Raw genomic sequence first — 27,571 nt, forward strand, 5'->3', positions numbered from 1 at the left:
ATTGCTCGATCTTCAAAGACCATTTGAGATTGAAACCAATGCCAGTGACTATGCCATGGGAGCAGTGTTGATGCAGCACGGTAAACCCATATGTTATCATTCTGAGACATTTAATTATGCATTAGTTAATTATCCCACATATGATAAAGAATTGTATGCATTAGTACAGACTGTGAAAAAGTGGAAACATTATCTAATGGGAAAAGAGACAGTTATACACACTGATCATCAACCACTTCAATATTTACACTCACAAACTAAGTTGCAGCCATCAAGACACTATAGGTGGATGGGTTTTATACAACAGTTTCATCATGTCATCAGATATAAAAAGGGCATACACAATAAAGTTGCATATATGTTGTCCAGACCAATCATAAATGCATCTACTATACTTAAGCATAATTCAATATTGCATGAAAGTTACATTGAACAATATGCTCAATATATAGACTTTAAAGATGTATATGCAACTTTGAGTCATGGAAAACAAGTAGAAGAATTGGATTATCATGTTAAGGACCAACGTGTGTATCATTTTCAAAACTTATGCATTCCTCAAACCGAAAGAGTAAAGATAACTCAAAAAGCACACACTTCTCTAATATGAGGTCACCTTAGTGTAAGTAAAACAGTTGCACAGCCGCAAAGATTTTTTTATTGGCCAAAAATGCATGAAACAATTTATAAATATGTAAGAGGGTGTACCATGTGTGCTAAAAGCAAGCCAAGCAATAGAAAAAGTGGCTTGTACACTCCACTACCAATTCCCTCTCATCCTTGGGAAAGTGTTTCCATGGACTTTGTTGGGGGACTGCCTAAATCTAGAAAATGTCATGAATATTTATATGTTATTATGGATAGGTTCAGCAAAATGTGTATTTTAATACCTTCTAACAAACAGATTACAACTGAACAAACAGTAGAGTTGTTCTTTTAGCATGTATGGGTTCATTTTGGATTACCCACTTCCATTGAATCTGATCGAGCTTCCCGATTTGTTGCGAAATTTTGGTCGAGTTTGTGGGAATTGATCCACACCAGACTGAAGAAGAGCAAAGTGTTTCATCCACAAACAGATGGCCAAACAGAGGTGGTCAACCGGACAGTGATCTAGTTGCTCAGAGGATATTGCAGCAAGCATTCCAAGCTTTGGTATGAACATTTTTGTTATGTGCAACATGCTTACAACCGGGCTAAACATTCTTCTACACACAGATCTCCTTTTGAGACCTGTTTTGGTTTCATACCAAAGGTCTCCCTTGGATTTTGTCTTTGGTAAAGACATAGCGGTTGATGGACACAGTGATGTGGACAAGGAAACAAGGTTCACTGAACAAATCCAAGAGATTCACCAGGCAGTACAGGAACAACTAGAAAAGAGCCAAGCCAAGTACAAGGCAAGGCATGATAAGCATTGAACTGAGCATAGTTTCCAAGTTGGTGATCAAGTCTGGCTGTATATCAGCAAAGACAGAATGCAAAGTGAAGGTAAGAAGCTGAAGCCAATAAGGTATGGACCTTTCAACATACTTGAGAAAATCAGTGAGAATGCTTTTCGCCTTAATTTGCAAGCTTACATGCACATCTATTCAGTAGTTAATGCAGAAAGCTTGACACTGTTTCAACCTTCATTGATTGAAAATCTCGAAGAGCAGAGTCAATTGCCTTCCATTGATGATCTGTTGCCTGAATATCTCAATGAGTTGCAGTAAGATATAGTTCTAGACAAGAAGGTGAGAACTACGCGCAGAGGGGATGTTGAGTACCTCAGAATTGGACTCAAGGGTTCAAAACCAAGCAGTGCAAGATGGATAGAAATTGGGAAAGCGAGGAATCTATATCCTCACTTGATGATGCTTAAAAACAAACTTTTGGTGGCCCAAAAGCTTTTTCAGTGGGAAGTCCATGATCTAAATTGAATCCTAGAACACTCTCCAAGTTTTCGTGAACTCTTTAAAAATCATGTCAAGGATTAAAAGTCTTACAAAGATCAAGCTTATTGGAGAATATCCTCATAACATTTTCAAGTTGTGATCAGCGCGGAGCAACGAGGACCGTCGATCAAGCGTGCAAACCGTCGGCCCATGGTAACACGCGATGTCACAAATTAGCAAAGGTATAGGCCATTTCGAGAAACAGCAGTAGTTTCTGATATGCGATTAGTGACAAGTAGCTAATCGCATATCGCAGGGAAAACCCCTCAAAGAAGGAAAGTTCGCAAGCACCCGGACCCGAAAAATTATAAAATGCAATGGATATCGTTCTGATTCCGTAAAAGTGGGATTCCACAAAACTAGTAGAATATCAGAGGGGATACAAGCGGTAAGAGGTTTCAATCGAGTTCTGCCCGATTCCATACAGCGAGTGCCAAGCGTCCAGTGGAAGAGAGAGAAAACGGTTCACATCGGACGAGTAAACATCATGCTACTTAGCCACCTGATATGAACGATGACCATAGGATCTGGGACCCCCAGATCAATGGCGAATACGTGTTCCGATGGATGACCGGATTTGACGGGTCAACAGGAAGAGTTGTATAAGATTTGAAGTCCGATATGGATGATACGTTGGCAAAAGGTCATGTTTCATGGGCATTCTTAGAGTTAACAGAATAAACGACCATGTCCAAGAGAACTGACACTCATCTGTTATGAAAAGGGTGGCCACCTCCCTGTGAGGCATTATACAGTGACTGAAGATGCAGGACAAAGGGATTCAAGCGGATAGAGGTAGGGTAACCGGAAAGCTGGGAAGTGGAAATGAACAGTCAAGAAGCATACTGACTTTAAAGCCACTAACTGACAGAGAGAAAGAAAGCCAAAAGCAAAGAGAAGAAGCCGAGCTGACCTGCAGAAGCAAAGGCAACATCGAGCCAGAGTTAATACAGAGCCAGAGAGAGTCAGACAGTCTGTACACTCCAGAGAAGGTTTGAGAGGTTCAAGCGAACTCCTCTATATATTCCTGTCATGTATTGGGTCTCAAATTGGACTCATGCCATTGTGACCAATAGAGGTCGAGATTCAGTAAGGAGAGTCTGTGTACTCTAGAGACTTGGGGGATCCAAGTACAATCTTGTTGATTTGTATATGTTAAGTGAGACTCAAATTGAGCTCACTATTGTAAAAACTCTACCTGAAAACATAATAGAGAGGCCACCACTGTAGGCTGGACCAGGAGTATTGGGTGAACTCCTTATTAAACTTGTTGTGTTTATGTGTGTCACCTGTTATGTTTTCCTTAAATGCTTCATTGCTTGTGTATTTAGCAACCTTATCGATCTGTTGCACAAAATAACATAGGCACATCCATGCACATGAGTCTGTAATACCTTATTGTTTGTCTTAGATCAAATTTCAAATCACCACGTCATCTGCTTTTGACAACATCATGGAATGGATTGACATTAACAAGAAAAAAGGAAAAAAAAACCTTTGGAAAACTCAATTATCATTCTCGGAGATTCTTCCTAATAGTTGTTATGAATCACTAGTTTTTTTCTTACTGTATTAATAGTTTTTTTTGTCCTCTCATGTCAATGTATGACAAGGTCACACACAACCAACCTATTTTTTCAAGTCTCTATTTGCAAGATGTTCTAGTTATACAAGGTCTTAGCAACCTCAAAAATTTGAACTTATGTTACTTGTCTCGTTTTCCTTCAAATAGAAGATTAGCATAAACTTTTTGGCCTATAAGTATCTAACTTCAAAAAAAAAATATATATATATATATATATATAATTGAATTTTATAAGGAAAAAAATTAATTTCGATTTTATGTTAAAAGCTTATGATTTTATTACAAGTAATTAAAAGAAAAATAGATTTTAATTTTATGTTAAAGTTTTGTGGTTTTTGTTATCCATTTATATCTTAATATAATCTTTAGAAAAATAATGATTTCTAAATTTCTTTTAAACTTCTATAATTTTTCTTAGATATTCATATTTTAATATAATGTTTTATTTTTTAATATAAAATGATTGAATTATTAATTAAAAACTTACATTAAAAAATATTATAACCAAATTAATAATAATATTTTATCTTTAATTAGTTTATTTATATTCAGAAAAATTAGTAAATTATTTAGTATAATTTTATACTATACTTATCCCCCACAATGTCCCAGGCTAGTGAGGAGATCGACAGAGGTAACCACCGACTAATCTTTCAGTTTGGTAGCTAGCCCTACCAAACCATAGAGGGCTCTCTCTATGGAATCACAGCTAAGAGATGATTGGATGATAAAGGATTTTAGGCTAGATAGCTAAGCTCAAGTGAGTTTTCAAAAATTTAGGTTTTTTGATGCTAGATAAGCGAGAAAAACTAGATAACTAGGTGAGAGGGTCAAAGGGTTAGAACAACAAAGATATGAAGGAGAAAGGTAGAAGTACTTTTGTGATGTATTTTAGGGTTTGTCTATGTAGTATGTTGTTCAGAAGAAACATAAAGGTCTTATTGAGCATATGACATGAATTCATTAAGCAGGAGTCAAAATAACATATAAGATTTTCCATTAAAACAGAGCTTAGTGAAAAAAATTATGTTTATAAACTGGAAGGAAAACCATTGAAGAGATGATGAATGGAAAGGGAAGATAAATATCATTCATATAAAGTAATAACAGAGGAAAAACAACACCACAAACTTACTACACATGAATTCCTAGATAATAGTTGCAAACTGTGTCCTTTGATTTCCGAAAATGTCAAATTCGGGCTACAATGGCTCTCTCCTTAGATGTCCAACTAGTCCAATGACTGAGAAAATGATACATAAATACAAAAACAACTTCTCCTTAAGATCCAGGGTCGAATCCATGACTGTAGGAGTGGTTACATGCGTGGCTCTAACCAAACCCTAATGTCTAGGGAGGTTGAAAAAAATTCTACAATTAGCTTTGACTGCAACTTCCCTCATAAATGAAGCTCAATTTACATCAAAACAAATAATATCCATACATTATTACATATTATTTACATTTCCTTTCACTCTATCATTCATTTACTTCACCAATTTGACCTTTACCCAAATCAAACTAGAAACTCTGAGAAATTACATAGTGAATTTTTTACTTCAAATCTCAGAAAATTACAGAAGCACAGCGCCATGTTTGAGGCCATTTTTAGGTGCCTTCGTGAAGTGAAAATTAAAATCTAATAGAACGATAAACTAGCCATGTCTGTCTAGTTTCTAGAAAAACTTGAATTTTTTAAAATGACCCATGGGAAAGCCTCCAAAACCTCATTCTCCCGTGGTGTTTCCAGAAGCGCAGTACCTGTCAAAAGAATGTTGATTTTTAACCCCTTTTTCTCATTTTTCTCAAAATTTGAGCCCCGTTTGAAAAATATCAGGAAATATTTTTTGAGAGGAGGCCATCAGATTTCCAAAAATGCAAACCTTTTTTCATTTAGAGCTCTGAGGAAAAAGCGTAGTGCCAAGGTGCTGTGTTTCCGAAACTTAGTGCATTTTCCTGAATTTGCACCAAATTTCACCAAAAACAAAAAATTATAAAAAAACTCTGAAATTGGTCCAAAAGTGCCAAATGAGGTGTACTACGCTATCATTTATGCCTCAAAAAGCATCTCCAAGTTGTCCTTCTCATCTTTTCCTTTTAGGGGTTCCTTTAGCTTGTTTTGTATTTGTTCGACCTTGATGTTGCAAATCTTGTTTCCGGTTTAGTAGTGGTGGGCCATGTGACTCAACATCTGGTTGTCCCTATTAGCCTTTTCAAGGAGATTCTCTAGATGGCCATTAAATTTATCTAGCCAATATTCCCTCTCTTCATTGATTTCCATAGCAATTTTGTCTTCACTTCTCAAATCCTTTACTAGTAGGTTTTGGTCTCTTTCTTTCTACAATGCCTTTTTGAGACCCATTGTCCTAGGCCTCTTCCTTCCAACCTACTTCTCCTATTCATCATGCTTATCATGGTCTAGCACTGCTTTACCTTTGAGCTCTTGCCTCAACATCCTAAATTTCTCTTTTTCCATCATTATTTGTTTGACCTTGAGTTGACTAGTTTCTTGCTTAAGGAAAGAAATGATAAGTTTGGCCCTTGCCAAATAGTTTTGGAGCTCCATGATCTGGTAATCCTTCTCTTTGATAGCTTGTTGGAAGGTTAAAGGCTCCTCTGCTTTCTCCAAGTCAACTAGGTCAAAATCATGCTCAATTAGTTCCTCATCCTACAAATGTGACCCTTGTTGTGCTAACGATCTTTGCCCTTTCGTCAACTTGAGGAGAAAACACAAGTCTTTTTCCTCTCTGGTATGTTTTGGTCACCTCAAGTCTAGGTGCCTTAGGAACGTCCTATGATTTTTTTGATGACCCTACCTCCATAGGTTGTGCTTATGTGTCTTGGTGTTGGCTTGGTGAAGTAGTCTCATGCCTTTGCAAGGTTGCTTCAGTAAAGTTATCCCATGCTATGTTATTTTATGCCAACTAATAGAGGACTACAACCTTTATCAAAATGTGGTGGAAAAGGCTAGGGTAATGCTCTTTGTTTTTATTTGCACCTTTTCAGACATTTTGATGACACTTCTACACAATTAGTTACACACGTTAAGAGGTTTCATAGCTGTGAAGTGCATGAGTAGCCTAATGTGATATTGATACAACCTAGAAAACCTCCCCTCAGAAGTGAAAAAATTCATCATTACCTTCATCAGTGGTGCATACTTTTCTAACAAGTATCTCTATGGAATGATGTGTGAATGAGCCTCTTTGTAAGGTGATTTCAAGAAGGGTTTGTATTGCTCAAGGTAGAGGCTCATGCATTTGAACCAATACTCCCCATGATTTGGTATCCCTATGGAAACAGAGATGGCATCAACTGAGAATGTGAAATCAATCCCTGAAATGGTGACCTTTTATCCTTTCAAATTGGTGGCAATCAAATCAGGGAGCTGTTCATGAAAACTTGCCTCTCCCACTCTTTGACAAAACCCTAAGCAGTTGACATCTTCAAAGCATTGTCTTTTGAATGGTGAAGAATTGATCTCATTGCAATTTGTGGGCTCATACCTCATAATCTTCCCCCCTTTATGATGTTTTCTTTTCTCTAATGGGGAAGAGTCTCCTTCCATTTCTGAAACCCTAGATGATAGGAAAGGGGAAAAATAGTGAAAAGTGACTAAAGTGGTGAAATTAGGGAGTTAGGGAAGGGAGATGGGAGTAGGGAAATTTTGGGAGATAGACATGGGGTTTTAAGAATCCTTAGCAAGTTAAATGAAGGGAAATGAATGAGGGAGATGAGCTAGGAAATTTAAACACAGTCCTAGCTAGGGAAACTTCCCAATTTGATAGATTAGGGCTACGGTTTGTAGGGAGGTGAAGTGGAATGAAGGAAAATGGTTTGTTGGTGAATGGGGATGATGAGTTGCATGCTAATAGAGTTATAGGGATAGTGATTTTAGGGCTTCAAACCTCTAACTGATCATTTGCAAGCTCAAAACATGAAACTCATAGAAAACCCTAGAGGACTAAAGTCACAATCATTTTGTTTGTTTTGCCAAAGGAAGAGGGGATGCAAAGGAGTGTAATTACTTATTATGAAGCTTAAAGGATAAAAAAACCTAGATTTAGAGGCTTGAAAACTCGAATTTGAGTGATTTGTTACAATTCTAGGAGACCCTATCCTGTGCACAACGTAGTTCACCTGTGCACAGCGCCACCTCCAAAAACGCAATGCCTTGTCTATAAGCGCAACGCTAAGCAAACTTTTCAAATTTGGCTGAAAAAACTTGTGTTTTCTCACATAAGGAGGAATTAGCTCGATGACAAGGTAAGATAAGAATGTAAATGGAATGTGTATGAATCTCTTCGGGCTTTTATAGACATAGCATAATACTATTTTGAGTGATAATGGGCCCCAAATGTATTTTTTAAACATGCATTTCATTCTTTTGAACCTTACAGCCTTGGACATTTGTAACCTGGACTTTGTATATTCTTTTGAACAATGTACCTTCTTTTTGGAACTTTGAAATGCAGTTATGAAGTACTTATTACATATAGAAACATGAAATTACATTTGAAATCAGAATTTATTGAAAAGACTTGCTTATCCCAACTCATCATATGCCAGATTTTATGCAGAAATGAGAGTTTTAATGACCTTGAAACCCTAATGACCTAATGGAGGCACTCAACTCAATGAAATCATCATGGTGATGACTGACATGATGATGATAGTCTTTTAATGATGATACACTTAGCTAAGTGATGAAAGTCATCGACATGTGAAATTCTTGAGAGAGTGGAAATAACCCTAGACACACTAACCAGTGACCAAAGTTTTTGAATGGAGAACCAAGTAAAATGAAAATAACTTGACCCTAAACCCTAATGGAAATGTTGAAAGAGAACATTTGATCACTGGTGGCAGGCAAAAAAAACCGACACTAACATTGGCTCCATTGGGGATGACAGCTCCATAGGAGGTGTCAAGAACACTGTAGACCTAGTAGCCTTATTCATTGGGCATGGAGTAAAAATGCAAAGACTAAAATCAAATTGAAAACTAACTGACTAACTAAATTCAACAAACAATAAACAAAACAAACTGACTGAACTTACTTATGGTAGCAGACCATCGGGATCTCGACTGCCCACCTATTGAAGATATATATAAACAATCATGTGTAATGATCCCTCCAGTGTAACCAATCCTTTAGTAGGCAAAAAAAACAAAAGATTGGCCACTCCAAGTGTCCATTGAACATGTGCTCATGATCCATAAATACACGAAAATTCATCATCCCAGATGGCTGCAACAAATCAGTGTAAGGATCCTTAAAAATCTGAAATTTTACCTTGTCTTGAAATCCAACAAAAATACACGCACTCCTTTCATTTTGATCTGAAAGAATACTCGATTGTTGATCCATAGGAAGGCATAGGGAAGTATGACTTTCTACTACTTTAGTGTTGGCTATAAATTTCTCAAGCATGAGCAAATCTAATTCTATCTTTGGCATATTGTCTATCTCAAACTCATACTCTTCCAATCCATAGTCTAAATCATCCCTAAATAGAAAACATTCTTCAAGATTATTAAACATGTCAGCCCTATCCTCTTCATGAAAGAAAATAGTCTCGTTTAGCTGATCTCCTTGTAGGAAATCTACATCACAAATTGGATTACTCACAACAACTTTCTGTGTAGTTTTATGAGTGTCATGATTGTCATCATTTAAACCCCGATTTTCATTTTCAATAATGGAAGAAATTTCACTCAAACATTCTTGACTGTGTGAACACTACAAACCTGCCTTAACTTGGGTTGTAACATGGCTTTTCAGGAGCTGATCTATTTCATCTTCAGACAGAGGAGAACACCGAGTTTTATATAAATCAACATTGGCTTGGTGATTTTCATTTTCAAGATCGGGAATAGGCCTTTTTCTATTTTGATCCCAGTCTGTTTCATCCAAGGAGTAAACTATTGATTCTTGTCGAGACGAAAAATCATAAATGACTTCTAATATCTCTTCTTCCATACATTGTTCATCTCCGTACAAAATTTTCAAGAAATTTAATGTAATTTTCAAAAATCTCACAACATCTATCCATCATTGATAAGGATATTACTTTATATGAATGATATTTATCTTCCCTTTCCATTCATCATCTCTTCAATAGTTTTCCTTACAGTTTATAAACATAATTCTTTTCACTAAGCTTTGTTTGATGGAAAATTATTATATGTTATTTTCACTTCCGCTTAATGAATTCATGTCATATGCTCGTTAAGACCTTTATGTTTCTTCTGAACACCATACTACACCAACAAAACTTAAAATCCATCACAAAAGTACTACTACCTTGCTCTTTCATATCTTTACTGTTGTAACCCTTTGACCCTCTAACCTAGCTACCTGGGTTTTCTCCCTTATCCAACATCAAAAACCCTAAATTTCCCGAAACTCATCTGAGCCTCTCTAGCATAAAATCCTTTACATCTCAGTCATTTCTTGACTGTGATTTCATAGAGAAAGGCCTCTCTAGTTTGCTAGGGCTAGCTACCAAACTAAAAACTTTGTTTGTGGTTACCTCCGTTGATTCCTTTCAAGTTGGGGCATTGTGCGGGATAACAATACATATATAATCCTAAAAGTTTTTGTTTTGAATATAATCATTTATCCTTATATACAGTATATTATTTAAATCAATTGTTACTCTTTTTCATCAACTAACCAACATATATTAAACTCTCATAGATTTCATAACCTATATCATAACATATCTATCAAAATTATTCAAATATGCATCACTTAACCAAAATTTTCAAATATATACTCTTAATAACCAACATTATCATTATATAAAATTATTAATTAATTAATATTTATTTTAAATTATTATTATTATTTAAAAAAATATTTTAAATTTATAAAATAAATAAAAAATAACTAATTTAAATTTAAATTTATAATGTGATAAAATTAACTGAACCTTATACTAACTATTTGTATCTTTTCATAAAACAATTTAAAAGATTTAAACCAAACATGGTCACATATTAGAAAGGAGAAATACCTCATTATCTTGTTCTTCAGTGATATCAGTTCTACCATGATACCTCTCCAAAACTTTCTGCATACTATACATGACATAAAAATGTCAATATTTAAAAATAGCTATACATGACATAAAAATGTGAATATTTGAAAAATAATAAATAATAACAAAACATAGCAATAACATTTCATCAAACTCATAATTATACGTTTTCAAGCATTCCAATAATTACATGTAAACGATAGCCAAATACAATACTAAACTTAAACTCAAATATAAGTACCATGTATCTAATAGATTCGTTATTTCTAAATGTACTAATGTGATGTCAAAATTCATTTAAACTTGTATCCCAGAATCATATTAAAAGTTACACCCCAAAATCATATTACAACTGTATTGTAATAAATTAAATTTTGCAAAAACAAGATTTCATTATTAATTAATGAATTCAATGATAAATTGATAATCTATACATATTTTATAAAATGGTTTGCTCAAAGTGCTTGGAAATTATCTTTTAATTTCATGTTTTCGTAATCACTTTCGAAAGAGAAAAAAAACAGTATATATACATACTCAAAAATCCATGTTCTCTATCGATATATTTTTCATTATATGGTATGCCTACTTACATGTCAAAATATAGTTGGCAAATAAGTTTCATAACTTTCTAAAAGTAAGAAGTTTTATACGGTGAACAAATTGAGATGCAAAAATATAATTTTAATTATACAATTGGGAAAAAAGTTGTAAGTTTTTTTTACAAATTAATATAGATGAGTGAATTAAAAATATTATCTTTTGAATATTAAAATTAGTAATGGTATTAGATATTGCAAAGGAAACGTGATAAGATATAAACGAAAGGTCATTTAAAGGTAGAAGATAGAGATAAATCACTTACATTATGTTAAATTTATAGATTTTATAACCTTTCTCTCACATATTCCTTTCAATGTTCAAAGATTTTTTTTTCAAGTTCCAATAGCAAATATTTGATCAAAAAGTTGTATCAAATATTTGATACAGATTGCCTCTTTTTCAATATTGAGTTGTCTCCCTTATCAAAATCTCACACTCTTTTACCACTTGTTCTTAAGGTGATTGAATTTGCCTTTGCTTGTCCTTGCTTAACTTATTTTGGGCATTTTGGACTGGTTTGTGATAGTCGAGGTTTATTCAAAGCTATTTTGCAAAATGACAAATTCACAATTTACCATTGGATGAACTAGTTTAAAGCAGCGCTACGAAATAAAGATATCAATAAAGCTACTCACTATCATAGTAACTTTACACTGTTTGATAGGAGAGAAGTAGATGTTTTGTTAAGCATTGATTAAAATACAAAATATATTCACTATATAACAATTATTCACACTTACCTAGCAACCACCAAGGACATTCTCATTACAACAAGCATTGATTACATAACAAAATATATTCACTACATAGCAATTATTCAAACTTACCTAGCAACCACCAAGGCCATTCCCATTACAACAATCCATAGAAGGCATTGTGATAGATGTGTTTCTACGAATCAACCTAGGAAAGATTATCTCTTTTCATGAATGTGATTTTTTTTAAGAGTTAGAAATGTAAAACTACAATTGTTAAACGTGTAAATTCTCTGAGACTTACCTTTCTATTAAGCTTACTATCTACTTATTTAATGTGAATATTTCTCTATTTAAAATAAACAAAAAAATATTACTTATATATATAAAATCTATTTTTAGAATTCATTAAAGTTATATCTTTATTATATATATTAAAAATTGAAATTAACAAAAAAAAAAATATTTATTCAAATAATAATTTTAACAATTTCATCACATATTTTAAATATTTCAAATAACTTTCTATAATAAATAGATAAAATTATTTATCATATATTTAACACCACAACTCTACCTCATATCATATCATAGGCAACACTACCTCATATAATATTAAGCCATTTAATTCCATCCATGCATACCCTATCCATATAAACTTTTTAAAATTCATTCAAAAAATATATATTTCCATTCACATAGAATGAATTCAATTATAAAACAAAACTTCAACATCATAAACCATCAATCCAACTCCTCCACTTACAATTTTAACAATGTGTGGACATAGAATTATCATGAAATGTGACAGGACATTAGCGTCTTTGCCATCAATAATCCCTCTTCGTAAATCTTCCTTCAAAGCTTGGCATTTAGTAGACATCACAGACAAGTCAACATCTCTTCCAGCTTCCCTCTACTCTTCACAAAACTATTTAAAATAATTCCCTATTAAATCCATGTTGTCGCAGTGATTTGATGTTGTTAGAAATTTCAAAAGAGGTCTCAATGATTCATTTAACCCAAAATACTTTCCAATATATGTCTCAAGGCCAGCAACCGAGCTATCAAGATTTATATGTTCATGTGTTGTTGTTATATCTGTAGACAAAATAATAGGTGTTTTGTCACTCATTGGAATATTAACTACACCATTTGGATCAGATGTTGATTTTCCCACTTGACCAACACTTCAATATCTAAGACGGACCCATTTGACATTTCACATGGAAGTGGAAACTAAGGCCTATCAATTCCTTGTTGGGACTCTTCAATATTTCCAACAAGTGGTGGCAACACGTTTAAGTCTAGCCTCAAACTTGACAAATATGCCAAAATTGATGCTCCTGCTACAACCGAAGAATCCCTTGATCTTTATTCAAAAGGTGCTACATTACTATGGATCTTCGATATTATGGTTGGTTATACCTTGGTGAAGATATTTGCCAAAGCCTTAGACATTCATATCTCTAGATGGGTAGATACAAAAAGGGAGGGCCAAAGGACCAGCAGTATTCAGGAAGAACCATTGTACCAAGGATTCAACTAGAATTAGGCATTCACTAGTCACCTTCAGTCTTTCAACCTCAGCCTCTCGCCTTTCAACTTCAGCCTCTCAACTTTCAACAGAAGAGAAGGCTTTCTCCTTGGAACCTTTGCTTTTAGGTTTAGCAGGAACCTCGCCACTTGTTGGCTGGTTGATTAAACGAGTTGGGAGAACTAAGATCACGATACTTTTTGAAACAAGAGCATCGAGACATTTTTTATTGTATTGGGCCACTTAAGCATCATTCGAATGGCCACTTTCGTTAGTCAATTTATCATCTTCTTGGGACAGGTGAACATAGGAAGGATAACTTGATAGGCCATGTTTGGACTCTCCATCATCTGGATGGGTCACCTTTGCTGACTAAATTTCCTACTGTAAGGAAAGCCAGGGCCAGGAGACATTACATTTTCTGTAAGATTCCATCATGACATGTTAGGCCGGAAACTTGACAATTATTTGAGACTACCAAAACTAGCTTGGAACAGGAGATCACCCTTTCTTTTAAGGAGATTAAGCAATTGCAACCAGAGGTTAGCTCTTGTCCCTTCCAGTTATATACTCGTGTCTATCTCTGTAAGTATGGAGGTCAAATGAAGGGTGAGTTGTTTTATGCTTGGATCCACAATCTCACTGCATACTTTGAGAAAATTCCTTCTATGCTAGAAGCAACCAGATTGCGTATTGAAGGCCTAAAAATATAGGGAATGACATAGACTTGGTTTGATACCTACTCCGACACTCCCAAACTCTTCATCGGGCTTAATTTTGAACACTCTGGCAACTCCACCTACAGGTAGGTCGAAACTTGGGATGCTTTTTGTTAGACTCTTCGTCGCCGTTTTTATCCTCTAGGCTACTAGTAGAACCTGATGCGCAGATGGCTACATCTTCGTCAAGCTCCAGGTAAGACCGTCCAGGAATATATGGAGCTCTTCACCAAACTTCAGATCCAAATCCAAATAAATTACTTTGAATAGGTACCCTTAAGTTTCATTATGGTTTGTTGTTGGTTTATAGACATGAAGTGGCCTTATTTGAAATCCAAACTACACCAAACCTTTATCCGCGCCCTTGTCGTGGAAAGCAAGATTTAGAACTATCCTCGCTTCTCCCCTACTTGTGACCCTACTCCCCACAACCCATCCTTGCTTCTCCCATCATCAGCAACCCTTTTGACTAGATCACCTTCCTCACCTCACTTTGGTCACTGGTATAATTAACATAAGTCTCCAAACCATACTACTACCGATTGTGAGGTGTTACAATGCCATTATTCAACGATGAGCAACAATTTACTTCTCTCGATCCATCTTTATATTTTTCGCCTTACGATGAGCCTGAAGTCCTCCCTATTTCCAATCCTATAGCTCCAAATCCCTCACTATTGCCCATAACTCATTATTCTCCCACATGCTCTTCTCTTTATCCATAATTGATAGTTCAAAGACCAGCCCTCTACATTCATCCTTTATAATGGCAGCCAAAAGAATCTAGTCTCCCATGAATTAGTAGACCACCTCTATGTATCACAAAATTGTTAACTAAACCATATTCATGGCACCTAATTCAACACCTAATTAAGAACTTAATTATTAACTACTTCTTCCCTGGTGAGCCACTTGCCCTGGTGAAGGAGTTGGCCTGCTTTGACAACTCGATATAGTTGGATCCTTTGTTGTTAGGTGTTCCTGATCTACATGTCCATGATCTGATCAGTGGTTTCTTGTTCCATGCAATCTGGATTTAACTCTGTAGGTGTGAGCTGTTCAGCAATGCCTGAGGTGTCTAGCAATGGTAGGAAGGTGGTCCACATTAAACACTGGGTGCAGGCCAAGGAATGGGGGAATGTTGAGCTCAAATGCATTGTCTACCACAACCTTGGTAATGTTGTAAGGACCATATCAGAGTGGTTTGAGTTTCTGATAAGCTCTGGTAAGGCATTCCTTTTGCAAATGCAACCAAATTTTGTCACCCACCTGAAACTTGTGTGGCACCCGATGTTGATAATGTCGCTGCTTGTACTTGGAATTTGATTTCTCCATAATGTCGTGGACCTACTAACAAATATGTTGGTTGTGCTCAATGAAGTTGTTGGCTTTTTAGTTTCCAACTAGACATGAGCTGAATCTGCCTGAGTAGCTGAAAATTGCATGGCCATATAAATGGGACATAGTGGCTGGAATCCCAAGCCCACCTGAAAATGGTTGTGGCAAGTCGAGTTGTGGAGAGCTCGGTTATAGATGTGATGGACATAAGGGAGGCTCTCATCCCATGTGCGTGGATGCTTTGAGTTGTACATGCCCAAAATGTGTACGATCATCCTGTTGACAACCTCTGTTTGGCCATAAGTTTTGGGATGGAACGTTGTGGACTTAGTGAGCTTGGTGTCCAGCATTGACCAGATACTGGACCAAAATGTACTAAGGAACCCGTTGTCCCGATCTGAGGTGATAGACTGTGGGATCCCAAAGTGTACTCACACTCGTTCAAAGAATAGTTTATTAGTGGCTTCTGTTGTGATGTTCTTCTTGCAAGTCACCATAATGGCCATATTCGAGAATCTGTCGATGACCACAAAAGCACAGTCGTTTCCATGCTTAGTAGAAGGAAGGCCCGACATTTAATCCATGGAGATGGATTCCCAAGGTCGACTAGGGGTAGGCAGCCGAGTATAGAGGCCTTACTTCTTGATGGTCGGTTTGGAAATGGCGCAGGCAGTGCATGATCTGATGTACTTGCTGACATCATGTAAAAGATTTAGCCAATACAAGTACTTTTGCAGTAGTGCCGCCATTTTCTCGACCCCGAAATGCCCAACGACCCGAATGTAGTGCGCTTCCCAAATCATCTTGGCACACTCGCTTGAAGGAACACAAAGGTGTCCCAGGTGGCATAACAGGGCATCCTGGAGGTGAAAATCTGGGACTTGTTGACCCTCCAAGAGCGTCTAGTATGTGTGGCCGAATTCTAGGTCACTTTTTTTAGAGAAGTGGCCAATCAGAAGTCTCGTGCCCACAAGAGTTGAGCACAGTGGTTAACGCCATGACCTGTGGTCGGCTGAGGAAATCTGCAATATTATTGGTGCTTCCCTTCTTATACTTGATACTCAAACAGAATTGTTGCAGGTGTGTGGACCACTTCTGATGGTGATCATTCTACAACTTCCCTTGCGTCTGTATGAACTGGAGGGGCCAATGGTCTGTGTGATGACTGTTTCCTTCCCCAAAATGTAATGATTCCATTGTCGGTAGGCCTACACAATGGAATCTATCTCTTTGTCATAAGTCGAATACTTCCAGACTATGTCTGAAAGTGTCTCACTGTGATATGCCACTGGATACCCCTGTTGAGTAAGGACTGCTCCAATAGCATAGTTAGAGGAATCTGTCTCGATCTCAAATGGTTTTTGCAAGTCTGGTAATGTGAGCACTAGTGCAGAGTAGAGCAATGTTTCAACTCTGTGAATGCCTTATGTTGAGATTCAGACCAAAATAATTTTTCTTTCGCTCCTCCCTTGGTGACTTGACTCAAGGGCCAAGTGATACACTAATAGAAAATGAGAAATTAGTGACTATGTGACTAAAAAATTTAGTCACCACAGCTTTTCCAAGTGAAATACTACCAAAAATTAGCAATCTTAAGTGACCGAACTAAAAATGACTAACATAAATCACTGATTTAGTCACGGGTTAAAATATGTGACTAGCTAATAAGTAATACAGCTAAAAATTAATAACATGAATGACTAATTTATAAATGAGCAATCTTAAGTGACCAAACTAAAAACGACTAACTAAATCACTAATTTAGTCGTGGGTTAAAATATACGACTAGCTAATAAGTAATACAACTAAAAATGAATAACATGAATGACTAATTTATTATAAGAACAAAAATAAAACTACCTAACAAGTACTATAATAATATGACTCATTTTTTTATGTTAGTCATCTTAATTGTGTCAAGCAATCTAAAATTACAAGTGATAGGGGATTGAAAAGTTGTTAAAGATTGGTTCAAAGGTGATGCAGGATTACCCCCGCACATACCCACAGTAAGCATAAACATGCATAAATACATCTGTCCCAGGTATTTGACTCACAAAGGAGTCAAATATTCAACCATACATGGTTAAGGCCCTTTTAGCCACAGTTCCTTTTATATCGGAACCAATCACCCCACTTAAACCTCCTATCGGGAGTTAAATTAATCCTCAAGGCTTCATTTATCCATTTATTAAAGTCTTCCGTTATATCCTTCTTCTCGGGACTCTATCACCCCGTAGAAACCTTCGTTATCTTTTATAAACCCTTAAACCACACATATATAACCTTTCCCTTTCAAAACCTTGGTTCATATATGTTATATCACATGAAATGCTCTATCGACACTATTTTCCTTCTAAACACTTTTATAAAGGAATTATATGCATAACACACATTTTTATGCCTTTCGTACGACTTCTGCATAGATCCCAAGACACCACCCTTATCGCTGATCGCAATCGGCTCCTTCGCATGCACACCATATATATATATATATATATATATATATATATATATATATCATCACCTCTCCGACTCCGATATGCGACTATCGGACCGCTTACACCACCTTTTTACGTTAAATGACTCGCACAACACTTTCACAGAATATAAAGGAAATTCCGCTCTGAACCCTTTATTCGGATTTCAAAAACTATATACCCACATTCATCAACTCATCGGGTCCGCTCCTCCATATTAACTCTTCCGCTGCTCTGATTGCCCGACCTCCGATAACTCCAATCAAATCTTGATCATCCGTTGTATTCTCCGATCCAACAATTGATATTACTCCCGACCATTTAAACTTGCGTGCCTATTCTCCACCATCAATCTGCACCCAACATATCCGACCGCTGTCGTTGATATTGGGTAGATAACAAGCACAAGGATTAACCACTCGATAAAGTGGTTTCCTCTCTCCTCTCGCTGCCACACGTCGTTTGATGAGTGGAATCGGCGCACATCCTTCAATACCACTTACGGTTTTGAGGCTGCCCGAAATCCACTTTCACTGTTACAAAACCACCTTCCTTCGTTAAAATTTGTCGATGTGATATTTCAACACTATCTCATGCGACATGATCTAGACCGTTGATCTATAAGATCCAACGGCTACTGTGCACTAACACTTTACTCCTTCGCTCCTCCTTTTTACTTAGTTTTTACGCTAAGTCTTCAGTTCTTTTGTGGTTTTGCTCTTCTTCAAAGGTTTCGGCCTTTCTGTTGTTTTACTGCGCGATTCCTCCTGAGCTTGGCTTTAATCCCTCTAATGGATTCAACGACCCATTATGGTCCTCTGAATCGCTCTTCTCTTGCGTATTTCTTCAGAACTCTTCCTGCAACCCTGATACAGAACCTACGAGTTCATAAGTAATTCATTCATGAAGTACTCGTTTCACACACACTGACATAGTCAGGAATAAACCTATGTATATATCTATAAACAAATGATTACATTCGAGACTTCTCCGTCTCGCGCAGGCCCGTTCTTCTATATCATGGCCTCCTTTGAGCTCTGCCCGTAGGCTTACATTTATGCCAGTGAGTTCTGTTGAACTCATCTTGTTTGACTCCTAAATCTATTGAACTGACTCCTAAATCCTCTGTCCACTTCTACTTCAATTAATTCCTAAAATCTCTCCTTAGTTCTTTGAATCATGGAACTGTTCTAAGAGTCCTATTTGACTTCTGACTCTTGTCATTTATTCACCACTCAGGGTCTCCTTTAATTCGAGATTATTTCCCACTTCTTCTCATTATCTAATTAATTCCTATTTTATGCTCAAAAGCCTAATATTACATTAATTTATCACTTAGGAATCCAACTTCATAAAAATACATAACCCCCTATGTATACTTATTTACAATGATTTTTTGTTGGGTGAATGCTCCTGTATCAAAAGGTTATCCTTCCTTAAACACTTCCTCATCCTCACATGGTGTATAGGTGAGCCAACTTTGCATTATTTATCTGTAATAATTCGTAATTTTAAAAATATATATTTTTGATAATAAAAAAAAGTTTTATGTATTTTTAAAATGTCTATTCATTAAATCTAATTGGATCTAGTTCCAATTTGAAATTAATTTGAAGAGAAATATCAAATAAAGACTACTTTAATTTCATATTAAATGACCTAGATCGATCTTAACCCCGAATCTATCAAACACCGAGAGGGATCCAATATCTCAATGTGAAACCTTTTTTCGAGTGAAAAACTTGAGGAAATGTTTGCACCACGATAGATTGGATCCCTCTCGGCACTTGATAGTTATAGGGTTAATATGGATCTAAGTTGGTTATATAATAGTATATAATATCTATATTTGTATTTGTGTCTCTTTGTTATTCCCTCTCTCTATCTCACCCCCCAAACATACACACACTCTCTCTCCCTCTCTTCCCCTTCTCTGTCTATCTCTCTCCTCCCCTTCTCTCCCTCTCTATCTATATCATTCTCTCTATTCCCTCCCACTCTCCTCACTCTCTCTCAATGACTCCCTTGTCACCCCCTCTCTCTCCTACCCCCTCCAATTCCATCTCTCTCTCTTCATCTCTATCTTCCTTCCTCTCTATCCATTATCTCCCACCTCCCTCTATCTCTCCCCCCCAAATCACTCTCCCTCTCTCTCTCTCGATCCTGTCAAAATCTATCACTATCTCCCCTCCTCCCTGTCCTTCTCCATCTCTATGACTCAATCTCTCTCCCTTCCCCTTCTCTCCCTATCTCTATCCTCTCTTCTCCTTTCTCTTCCCTCCTCTCCTCTCTCCCTCACTCTATCTCCATGTCTCCCTTCTCACTCTTCTCTCTCTCCAACTCTATCTCTCTATGTTTTTGTTCTTTCCTCCCTCTCTCTCCCACTCCAACTCCATCTCTCTCCTATCTCTTCCTTCCTCTCGCTCCCTCTCTCCACCCCATCACTCTCTCTTTCTCTCTCTATGCCCTCCAACTTTTTCAATATCTCCCTCCCTCTTTGCGCCCCCTCCCCAACTCTCTCTTAAATTTGATCACATTGTATTGTGTTTAAGAAATTATTTAAATTAAAAAAACTTAATTGGTTGTAAAATAGTAAACCTATATTTTGGATCAATCACGTCAAAGAAAATAAAATACTGAAAAACTTTAAAAAATCATGCACTATATTTAATCTATTATAATTAGTCAATTTGCTTGCTCTCACCCCTTTGGTCCTTAGCTAAGATGGATCTATGTCAGTTCTTTATATATATATAGAACCCACATAGATCCATCTTAGCTTAATTTTATTAAAACCTTAATTTAATTTCTATGGGAATATTTTTAGTAGTCGTGAGGATAGAGGGTTTAGATATATCTCAAATTATAACATTTCCCTTTTAGATTCAATTAAAAAAAATTGTAAAATGAAATTAAATTAAAATAAAATATTTTTACTCTAAAATAAGTTATGGTTTTTTTGGCATGTGGTATTGATAAGCCATGGTATTGTAAAAAAACGGATTTAAAATTTAATATCCATGGTAAAGTGAGGGGTGAATATCCATGGTTAACAATCTTGTGCTATTGTTATAAAATATTTTGATTGTGAAATAATTTATGTTCTCGGCCTGTGTTATTGACCCATGCTATTGTAACAAAAGCTATTTTTTACAAGTTAATAATATCCAAGTAATGTGGAGATGAATATCCACGGTTAAGAATCTTGTCATATTGTTATAAAATATTTTGGTTGTGAAATAAATTATGGTTTTTGGACTTGTAGTATTGATAAGCCATGGTATTGTAACAAAGCCTATTCACAAGTTAACAACAAATTCAAAATATAACAAATTGACTTTTATTATTTTTATTAATTTATATTTTTATTATTAATTAAGGTCATATTTAAATATTTACACTCCTCCCAATATCATTTTCAACTACTTCCTCTTCTTTTTAATTTAGCGCCTTACGCAAAAATAACAAATTCTTATTAAAAATAAATCATTTAACCCAATTGAAATTTATACATTTTATTTTATATTATAAATATTTCTTTTCTTTTTCATTTCAAGTTTAACTTCTTCTTCTTCTTTTCAATTTAGCATCTTAGGCAAAAATAACAAAATCTTATTAAAAATAAATCATTTAACCCAATTGAAATTTATATATTTTATTTTATATTATAAATATTTCTTTTATTTTTTCCATTATAAATATTTCTTTTCCTTTTCATTTCAAGTTTAGGGCTGGGTTCAAATAAAATATTCACAATAAGGGTTCAAATAAAATATTCACAGGAAATGCCAAAAGAAGGAAGACCATCAACATGAGCTATGGATTTCATGGGATTCGAACCTCAATAAAATATTCACAAGAAATGCAATAAGAAGGAAGACCATCAACATGATCTATGGATTCCATGGGATTCGAATCTCAGATGGAGTTTCCATGGGAAACACCTCAGGAGAGCATCAACGATTAGATGGAGGAAGTGCAAGGTCATTGGGCGTGGAGATTTTGGCCATTTGTACATAGGTATGAATTTGGACTCTCGAGAGTTCTTCCTTTTTACTAAATATGATTTTGTTCTTATGGGTAAACAATTTCGAGGGTTTATATGATCAAAGCATAAATTTCATCTAGAGTTGAGGGTTTACTGATTATGATAATGCGGATCTTGATCGTGCCTGACAATTCATCAAAAGATAATGCACAAGTAAGCATTTTGCATGTCCTTATTGTACAAAGGGTTTAATGATTATGATAATCTAGATCTTAATTGCGGCCAACAATTAATCAAAAGACAAAGGACAAGTAACCATTTTTCATATCCTTATTGTAGAGATCAGTTTGCTCCTCCCTAACTTTTCTATGGTCAAAATGCATGAAATTTTACTTTTTCTTTTCACCATTTTTTTAGTGGTTGATTGTTTATGTAATGGACTCTACCATGCCCATATTCAAAAGGCTCAAGTGATGCCAGAAAATTTTCTGGTAGGATGCAAATACTAGACCTTCCTCAAACTTTGTTACATGAAATTAAAATTTCTTGTAATCATGAACATAAAATCTTTTATGTTTCATCCTTAGATTCTGATCTCAATGCCTACAGTTTTAAACCATGTTACTATATTTTAAGTAGAATATACTTAGATCCATTAAACCTTACAACTCTCCAAAGCTTAGGTTAATTTCACCTAAAAGGAAGGAACCTGAATGGCTTTTGCAATTTAGACTCAATTCTTACAGACAATGATTAAAAATGGAAGAACCAAAATGGTCTGATAACTTTTACCCACCCATCAATTTCCAAGACCTTTTTTATTATTCTGAACCTAAACAGAGAGAGTAGAAGAAGAAGAGGAGCCTGGATGAGGTGGACCCTGACCTGCTTGATACTTTTCAAAAGTTGGGCATGCCCTTGACTAGAAGAAGAGATTGACCAACGTTGTTGTAGATGTTTTTGACAGTGTTTTCATTGCAACCATGTATAGGTACACTCTATAGGCACTTGAGGTTATTTTTTGTTCATTATAGGAGGTAATTGAGGAGTATCTTGATCTAGTTAGGAAGTAGCTTGGCAGGTTTGTTCCTCCCACTGATAACTATTATGATGCATTGCATTTTTTTCAATGATAGCTCCTTCTATTAAATCCCCAAGCACACTTTGTCACCCATGGAAACATCCACTTATTTCAGGATGAATGAGATGGAGACAAGGAATTTTGAGAGGACTCTTATTGTTGTAGACGAGAGGAGTTTTGTGAGGTGAGAGGAATTATGTGACATATATTGAAGGATGCACTGCACCATTCTATGACACCAATAATCTCCATGCCACAGTAGTGGATCTTTATTGCACCGAGGGAGCAATGCTAAAGTATTCCACTGTAAAGAATTGGTATGCCAGGGACGAGGAATGCAAACGTGGGATTTATAATTTTATAACGAAAATAGGTTTGTACAATGGGGACAAATCAAGGATTTCGTGGAACTGAGTAGAGATTGGTTCAACAATCACCTGGAAATACTCAAGCATTGTTTTGAAAGGCGATGATGCAATTGGAGAGTTCTATTATGTTGCCTTGAAATAACTGTCAATAGGGAGTGACAAAGATGATCCATATAGGGAAGAATTACAGTTGTAGGATTGTTTCTAAAATTATATCTATAGGCAAGTCAAGGAACTACCACAAAGGATTAGTGCAGGGGCAACCAAATTCTCATAATGCAAACAATTTTTCACAGTGTGATTCGATGCTCATCGGTGACTAGGGAACTGCAAATACTTATTGTTACATTTAGGTAAAATTTGAGTTCCATTCTAAAATCTCTAATTTTATTTAATGATAGTCCTTCTTGTGTCCTTGTCTCTCTTAATTTCATTGTGGTAGGATTGGAATGGGTTAAAAAATCAAGCATATCATTGAGTAAAATAGACAACCACATGTCATTGTGCATACTCTCTGTTTTTTATACAATTAGAAGTGAGAAATATGACGTGTGCACAACCTATAAGCAGGCATGATGAATGCAGTCTTAGCATGGAAATAAAAACCAAGAATCATAAAATATCAATAAATTTGTGACACAAAGTAAAAAACACAATAAAATATTCTATGCCAACATTGCATATTTAGTGCAAGATACTACTAATATTTCATAATTTTCAGAGACGGTGGATGTCATGAAGATGCCCTCAAGCAAAGTTACTGACTTGAAGATAAGATGGTCAGTGCAACTATTTACTTTAAATAGGCTAAATTAAGGTAATTAACACAAGTTTGAACATCACTAGAAACACCACCCCAACATCATTTAAATTCAGCCAAGAGACTTTAGGAGCAACCTTGAATTGCATGCTTGTTTCCATTATACATCTAATATTCGCAATCTTTTCCATGTGAAGAACCCAATAACCCATGTTGAACATGAAGAAAGTACCTCAAAAATTGGGGAATATCAGTTATTCTATTTCCAGAGGGGGATAGATCCAGAGAAGGCAACGACAACTATCATAAATGGCTTTTTTCGGGTTATATTTAATGAAATCCCACTATAATTTGCTACTAAAGTAAATCAATTGATGAATTTGAATCTTGAAGGTAGTGTTGAATAAGTGTTGCAACATATCTATATAACACTATCTATCTACATGATTCTAATTCCATTTCATTTTGTCTCAATAACACTAGTTTCTAGTGACGGGTGATAGATGTAGATAACTTTCTCATGTCCTACAGGGAAATTGTATCATTATATTTCTATGAAATCTCAGAATGTGTTCAAGTTTTGCCTCATATAAGGAAATATGTATGTACTCTTGAATTTATTTATGTTGTAATAAGATCGAGAATAAAGTTGTCATTGCAAATAATTGGGATCTACTATGAAAGTTTACTTTACTACATGAAATTCTTGATTTGTTAAATCCCAACTAGTTAGGGTTGAATTTATTTTTGTTGTAATGGGATTAAGAATAAAGTCGTCATTTTAATCACTGAAATATACCATGTAAGATTATTCACTCCATGAAATTTTTATTTGTTAGAGCCCAACTTATTAGAATTATGAAGAGTCCTCTTTCATGAAAATATTTATGAATGCTCTATTCTTGCTCAAAGAATTACATATTACAGAAAGGTGGAAAATATAATAGATGCAGTTGAATCATTTTTGTTTTAAAATGTGCAGAGGGAGTATAAAATCACTTTCAATTGCGTCCAAATATTTTGGAGCACCCACTAAAGTGCTTCATTTTCTTCCTAGTTAATTCCATTTCTACTATCCAAATGCTTTTAGAAGTTCTTCTCCAAAGTGATCTCTTAACTATCTTTGAGGGAAATTGATTACTTGATTGGAACCCACAAATTACAATTTGAATAGGATCAAGGGATGATAAAGCTTCATATTCTTCAATATATTCCACAAGTTAAAAGCACATCAAATAACTTCCTTTCTGTTTAATTCATACAACAATCACTGGAGCATTTGTTAGGATTTTGACACCTTTTTCAATGAATTTTTTTCTTCTGAAAGTTATGTTCTCAATTAAAGAAATTAAAGAAAAGGTGAAAATGATGCAATGGAATGATTTTATTTTTTAGTGCCTATGAATTCCTTGCTAATGTGAAGGGCTTGGTATTTTCTTGAATCAAGATTAGTCGCATTTTACTTCTTATCATTTCTTTTAATTTCATTTTTGTTGTGTTTATATTGCTATCCTTGACGTTGGTGATCTACTCTATGTGTAATAGGAAGTATTAACTACTAAGCACTCTCAGAGGTGATATTGATGGATGGCTAACTTTAAATGTCCCTACTTGACACTTTAGTATTACATGCTCATGCAAAAAACTTATTAATCAATATTAAAGGGAAGAAGATTAACATGCAGTGTTTCTTGGCTTGTCATATAATTACTGCATTTTGGCCCCCAATAATATATTTGAGGCTAATTTTTGGTTGTTACTTGTGGAGCTTCACTTTGGCTCAGAAAAACATCGAGGATAAATGTCCATTGCATTGGCATTAGACATCATCAAAGAGGAATTCACCAAAAGTAGTAGAGGACATCAGAGAAATTGGTAGAGTGAGAGGATAACCGCTAGAGAAACACTGAGGCACCATAATTTCTTGTGTATTTTGATTCACTCGAAATTAGCTAGTCACAAAAAGTACTCTCTTCTTTTTTCTTTTTTCTTTTTTCTTTTTTCTTTTTTCTTTTTTCTTTTTTCTTTTTTCTTTTTTCTTTTTTTGAATATTTTCATGTATACAGAAATACTAAAAACACAATTTCAGACTAATTATTCAAACTAACAGTTATCTGATAGTCGGGTGTGAGCAAAGCAACTGCTGGTAAAGATATCTGACAACCTCCTCATGGTTTTTTGAAAATCATTATAGACGGGGCCTCTAAAGGCAACCCAACGATGACTAGATTTGGCGGTGTCATAAGAGATAAGTAGGGGTGCATAAAGGATAGCTTTCACTGCCATTTGGGGACTGCCACTAATAACATGGCGGAGCTCATGGCCTTAGAGTAGTGCCTGGAAATCTTGATGGAGTTAAATTTACACAACGCCATCATTGAAGCTGACACTGAATTGGTTATTAATGCGGCCAAGAAAATATGTAATGGAACAGCCCCTGCAAAAGTGTCGAAACATTGGAGGCTCTCGCAGGTCTTTCAGCGTATTCATTCCTAGCTACGAACCCTGATAACCATGAGCTTCGTTCATGTGCGAAGAAAAGCCAATATGTTCACTGATCGTCTAGCGAATGAAGGGGTGCTATGTAAGGAAAGCTATATTCGGTACGACTGGGAGTCTACACCCTCTGGTAAACTGCATGATGATTGTCAACGGCAGGTAGCCAAAGACATGGAGTACCTCCAAACCATGGAAGACTAGTGGGAGTTCAAGGAACGACATAAACTCGAAGTGAAGAGAAAGACGAAGAGGTGAGGCAATGATGCACATGAATCGTTAGATCATGTAAGATAAACAGACATAAATGGTGGAAAATATTAGCAGGAGTAGGAGAGGGCAAAATTCCTTGAGCCTGGTTCAAGTGTCGCATTTAATCCTGATCATTGATCATTTTTCCAAACGCTGACGTCACAAGTAACTGCGGGGGTTCAGCTATTTGTAAGCCGCATGGTAGATGAAAGGTCGCAGAACATAGGATTTAAGTGCCTCCGCTATCGAATGGATATCGGGTTTTAAAGTGGTTGGAGGTTAAGTCTAAGAGTGGACCTAAAGTTTTATAGACCATGGTTGATAATATAAATTGGCTCCGGGAAGCGGTCAAGTGTCGCGAAAGTTCCTTATGTGAGGTAGCAACAACCGTCAGATCAAGAACTAGATCGACAACCGAGATTTAATCGCAAATCACATTTGGTAAAAGAGTCTGGTCAGCGATAACCCCGGTTTTGCGATATTGTGATGAGCCGAGGTTTGTGATGTTGCGATGGATTATGGACTGTTGGATCAAAGGGTTGATCGAATGGTGGAGGTCAATTCTCGCATTTTGCAGGAATCAAGTGTTCGCGGCTTGCGGATACTGCAATGTGCGATAAGCTGAGAGTGCGATGAAGAGTCAACCGTTTGATCATGAACCTGATCAACGGTGGAGATTGAAGAAC

General features: G+C 35.8%; 1 protein-coding gene across 2 annotated transcripts in view; it reads right to left on the bottom strand.

The window, feature by feature from the left end:
• The window catches only part of LOC149212047 (MADS-box protein SOC1-like), a 200,054-nt gene that overhangs the window by 50,128 nt on the left and 122,355 nt on the right, over positions 1-27,571 (bottom strand). For both annotated transcript variants that reach the window (XM_089390535.1, XM_089390534.1), the window contains exon 2: positions 10,545-10,608. In XM_089390535.1, the coding sequence (XP_089246661.1) occupies positions 10,545-10,608 (64 nt within the window). The remainder of the gene's footprint in view (positions 1-10,544; positions 10,609-27,571) is intronic.

Source organism: Pinus tabuliformis, chromosome 1_1 (assembly GCF_031772625.1).
Source record: "Pinus tabuliformis cultivar Carrire ecotype Pingquan chromosome 1_1, CPIR1, whole genome shotgun sequence".
NCBI classification, from domain to species: domain Eukaryota; kingdom Viridiplantae; phylum Streptophyta; class Pinopsida; order Pinales; family Pinaceae; genus Pinus; species Pinus tabuliformis.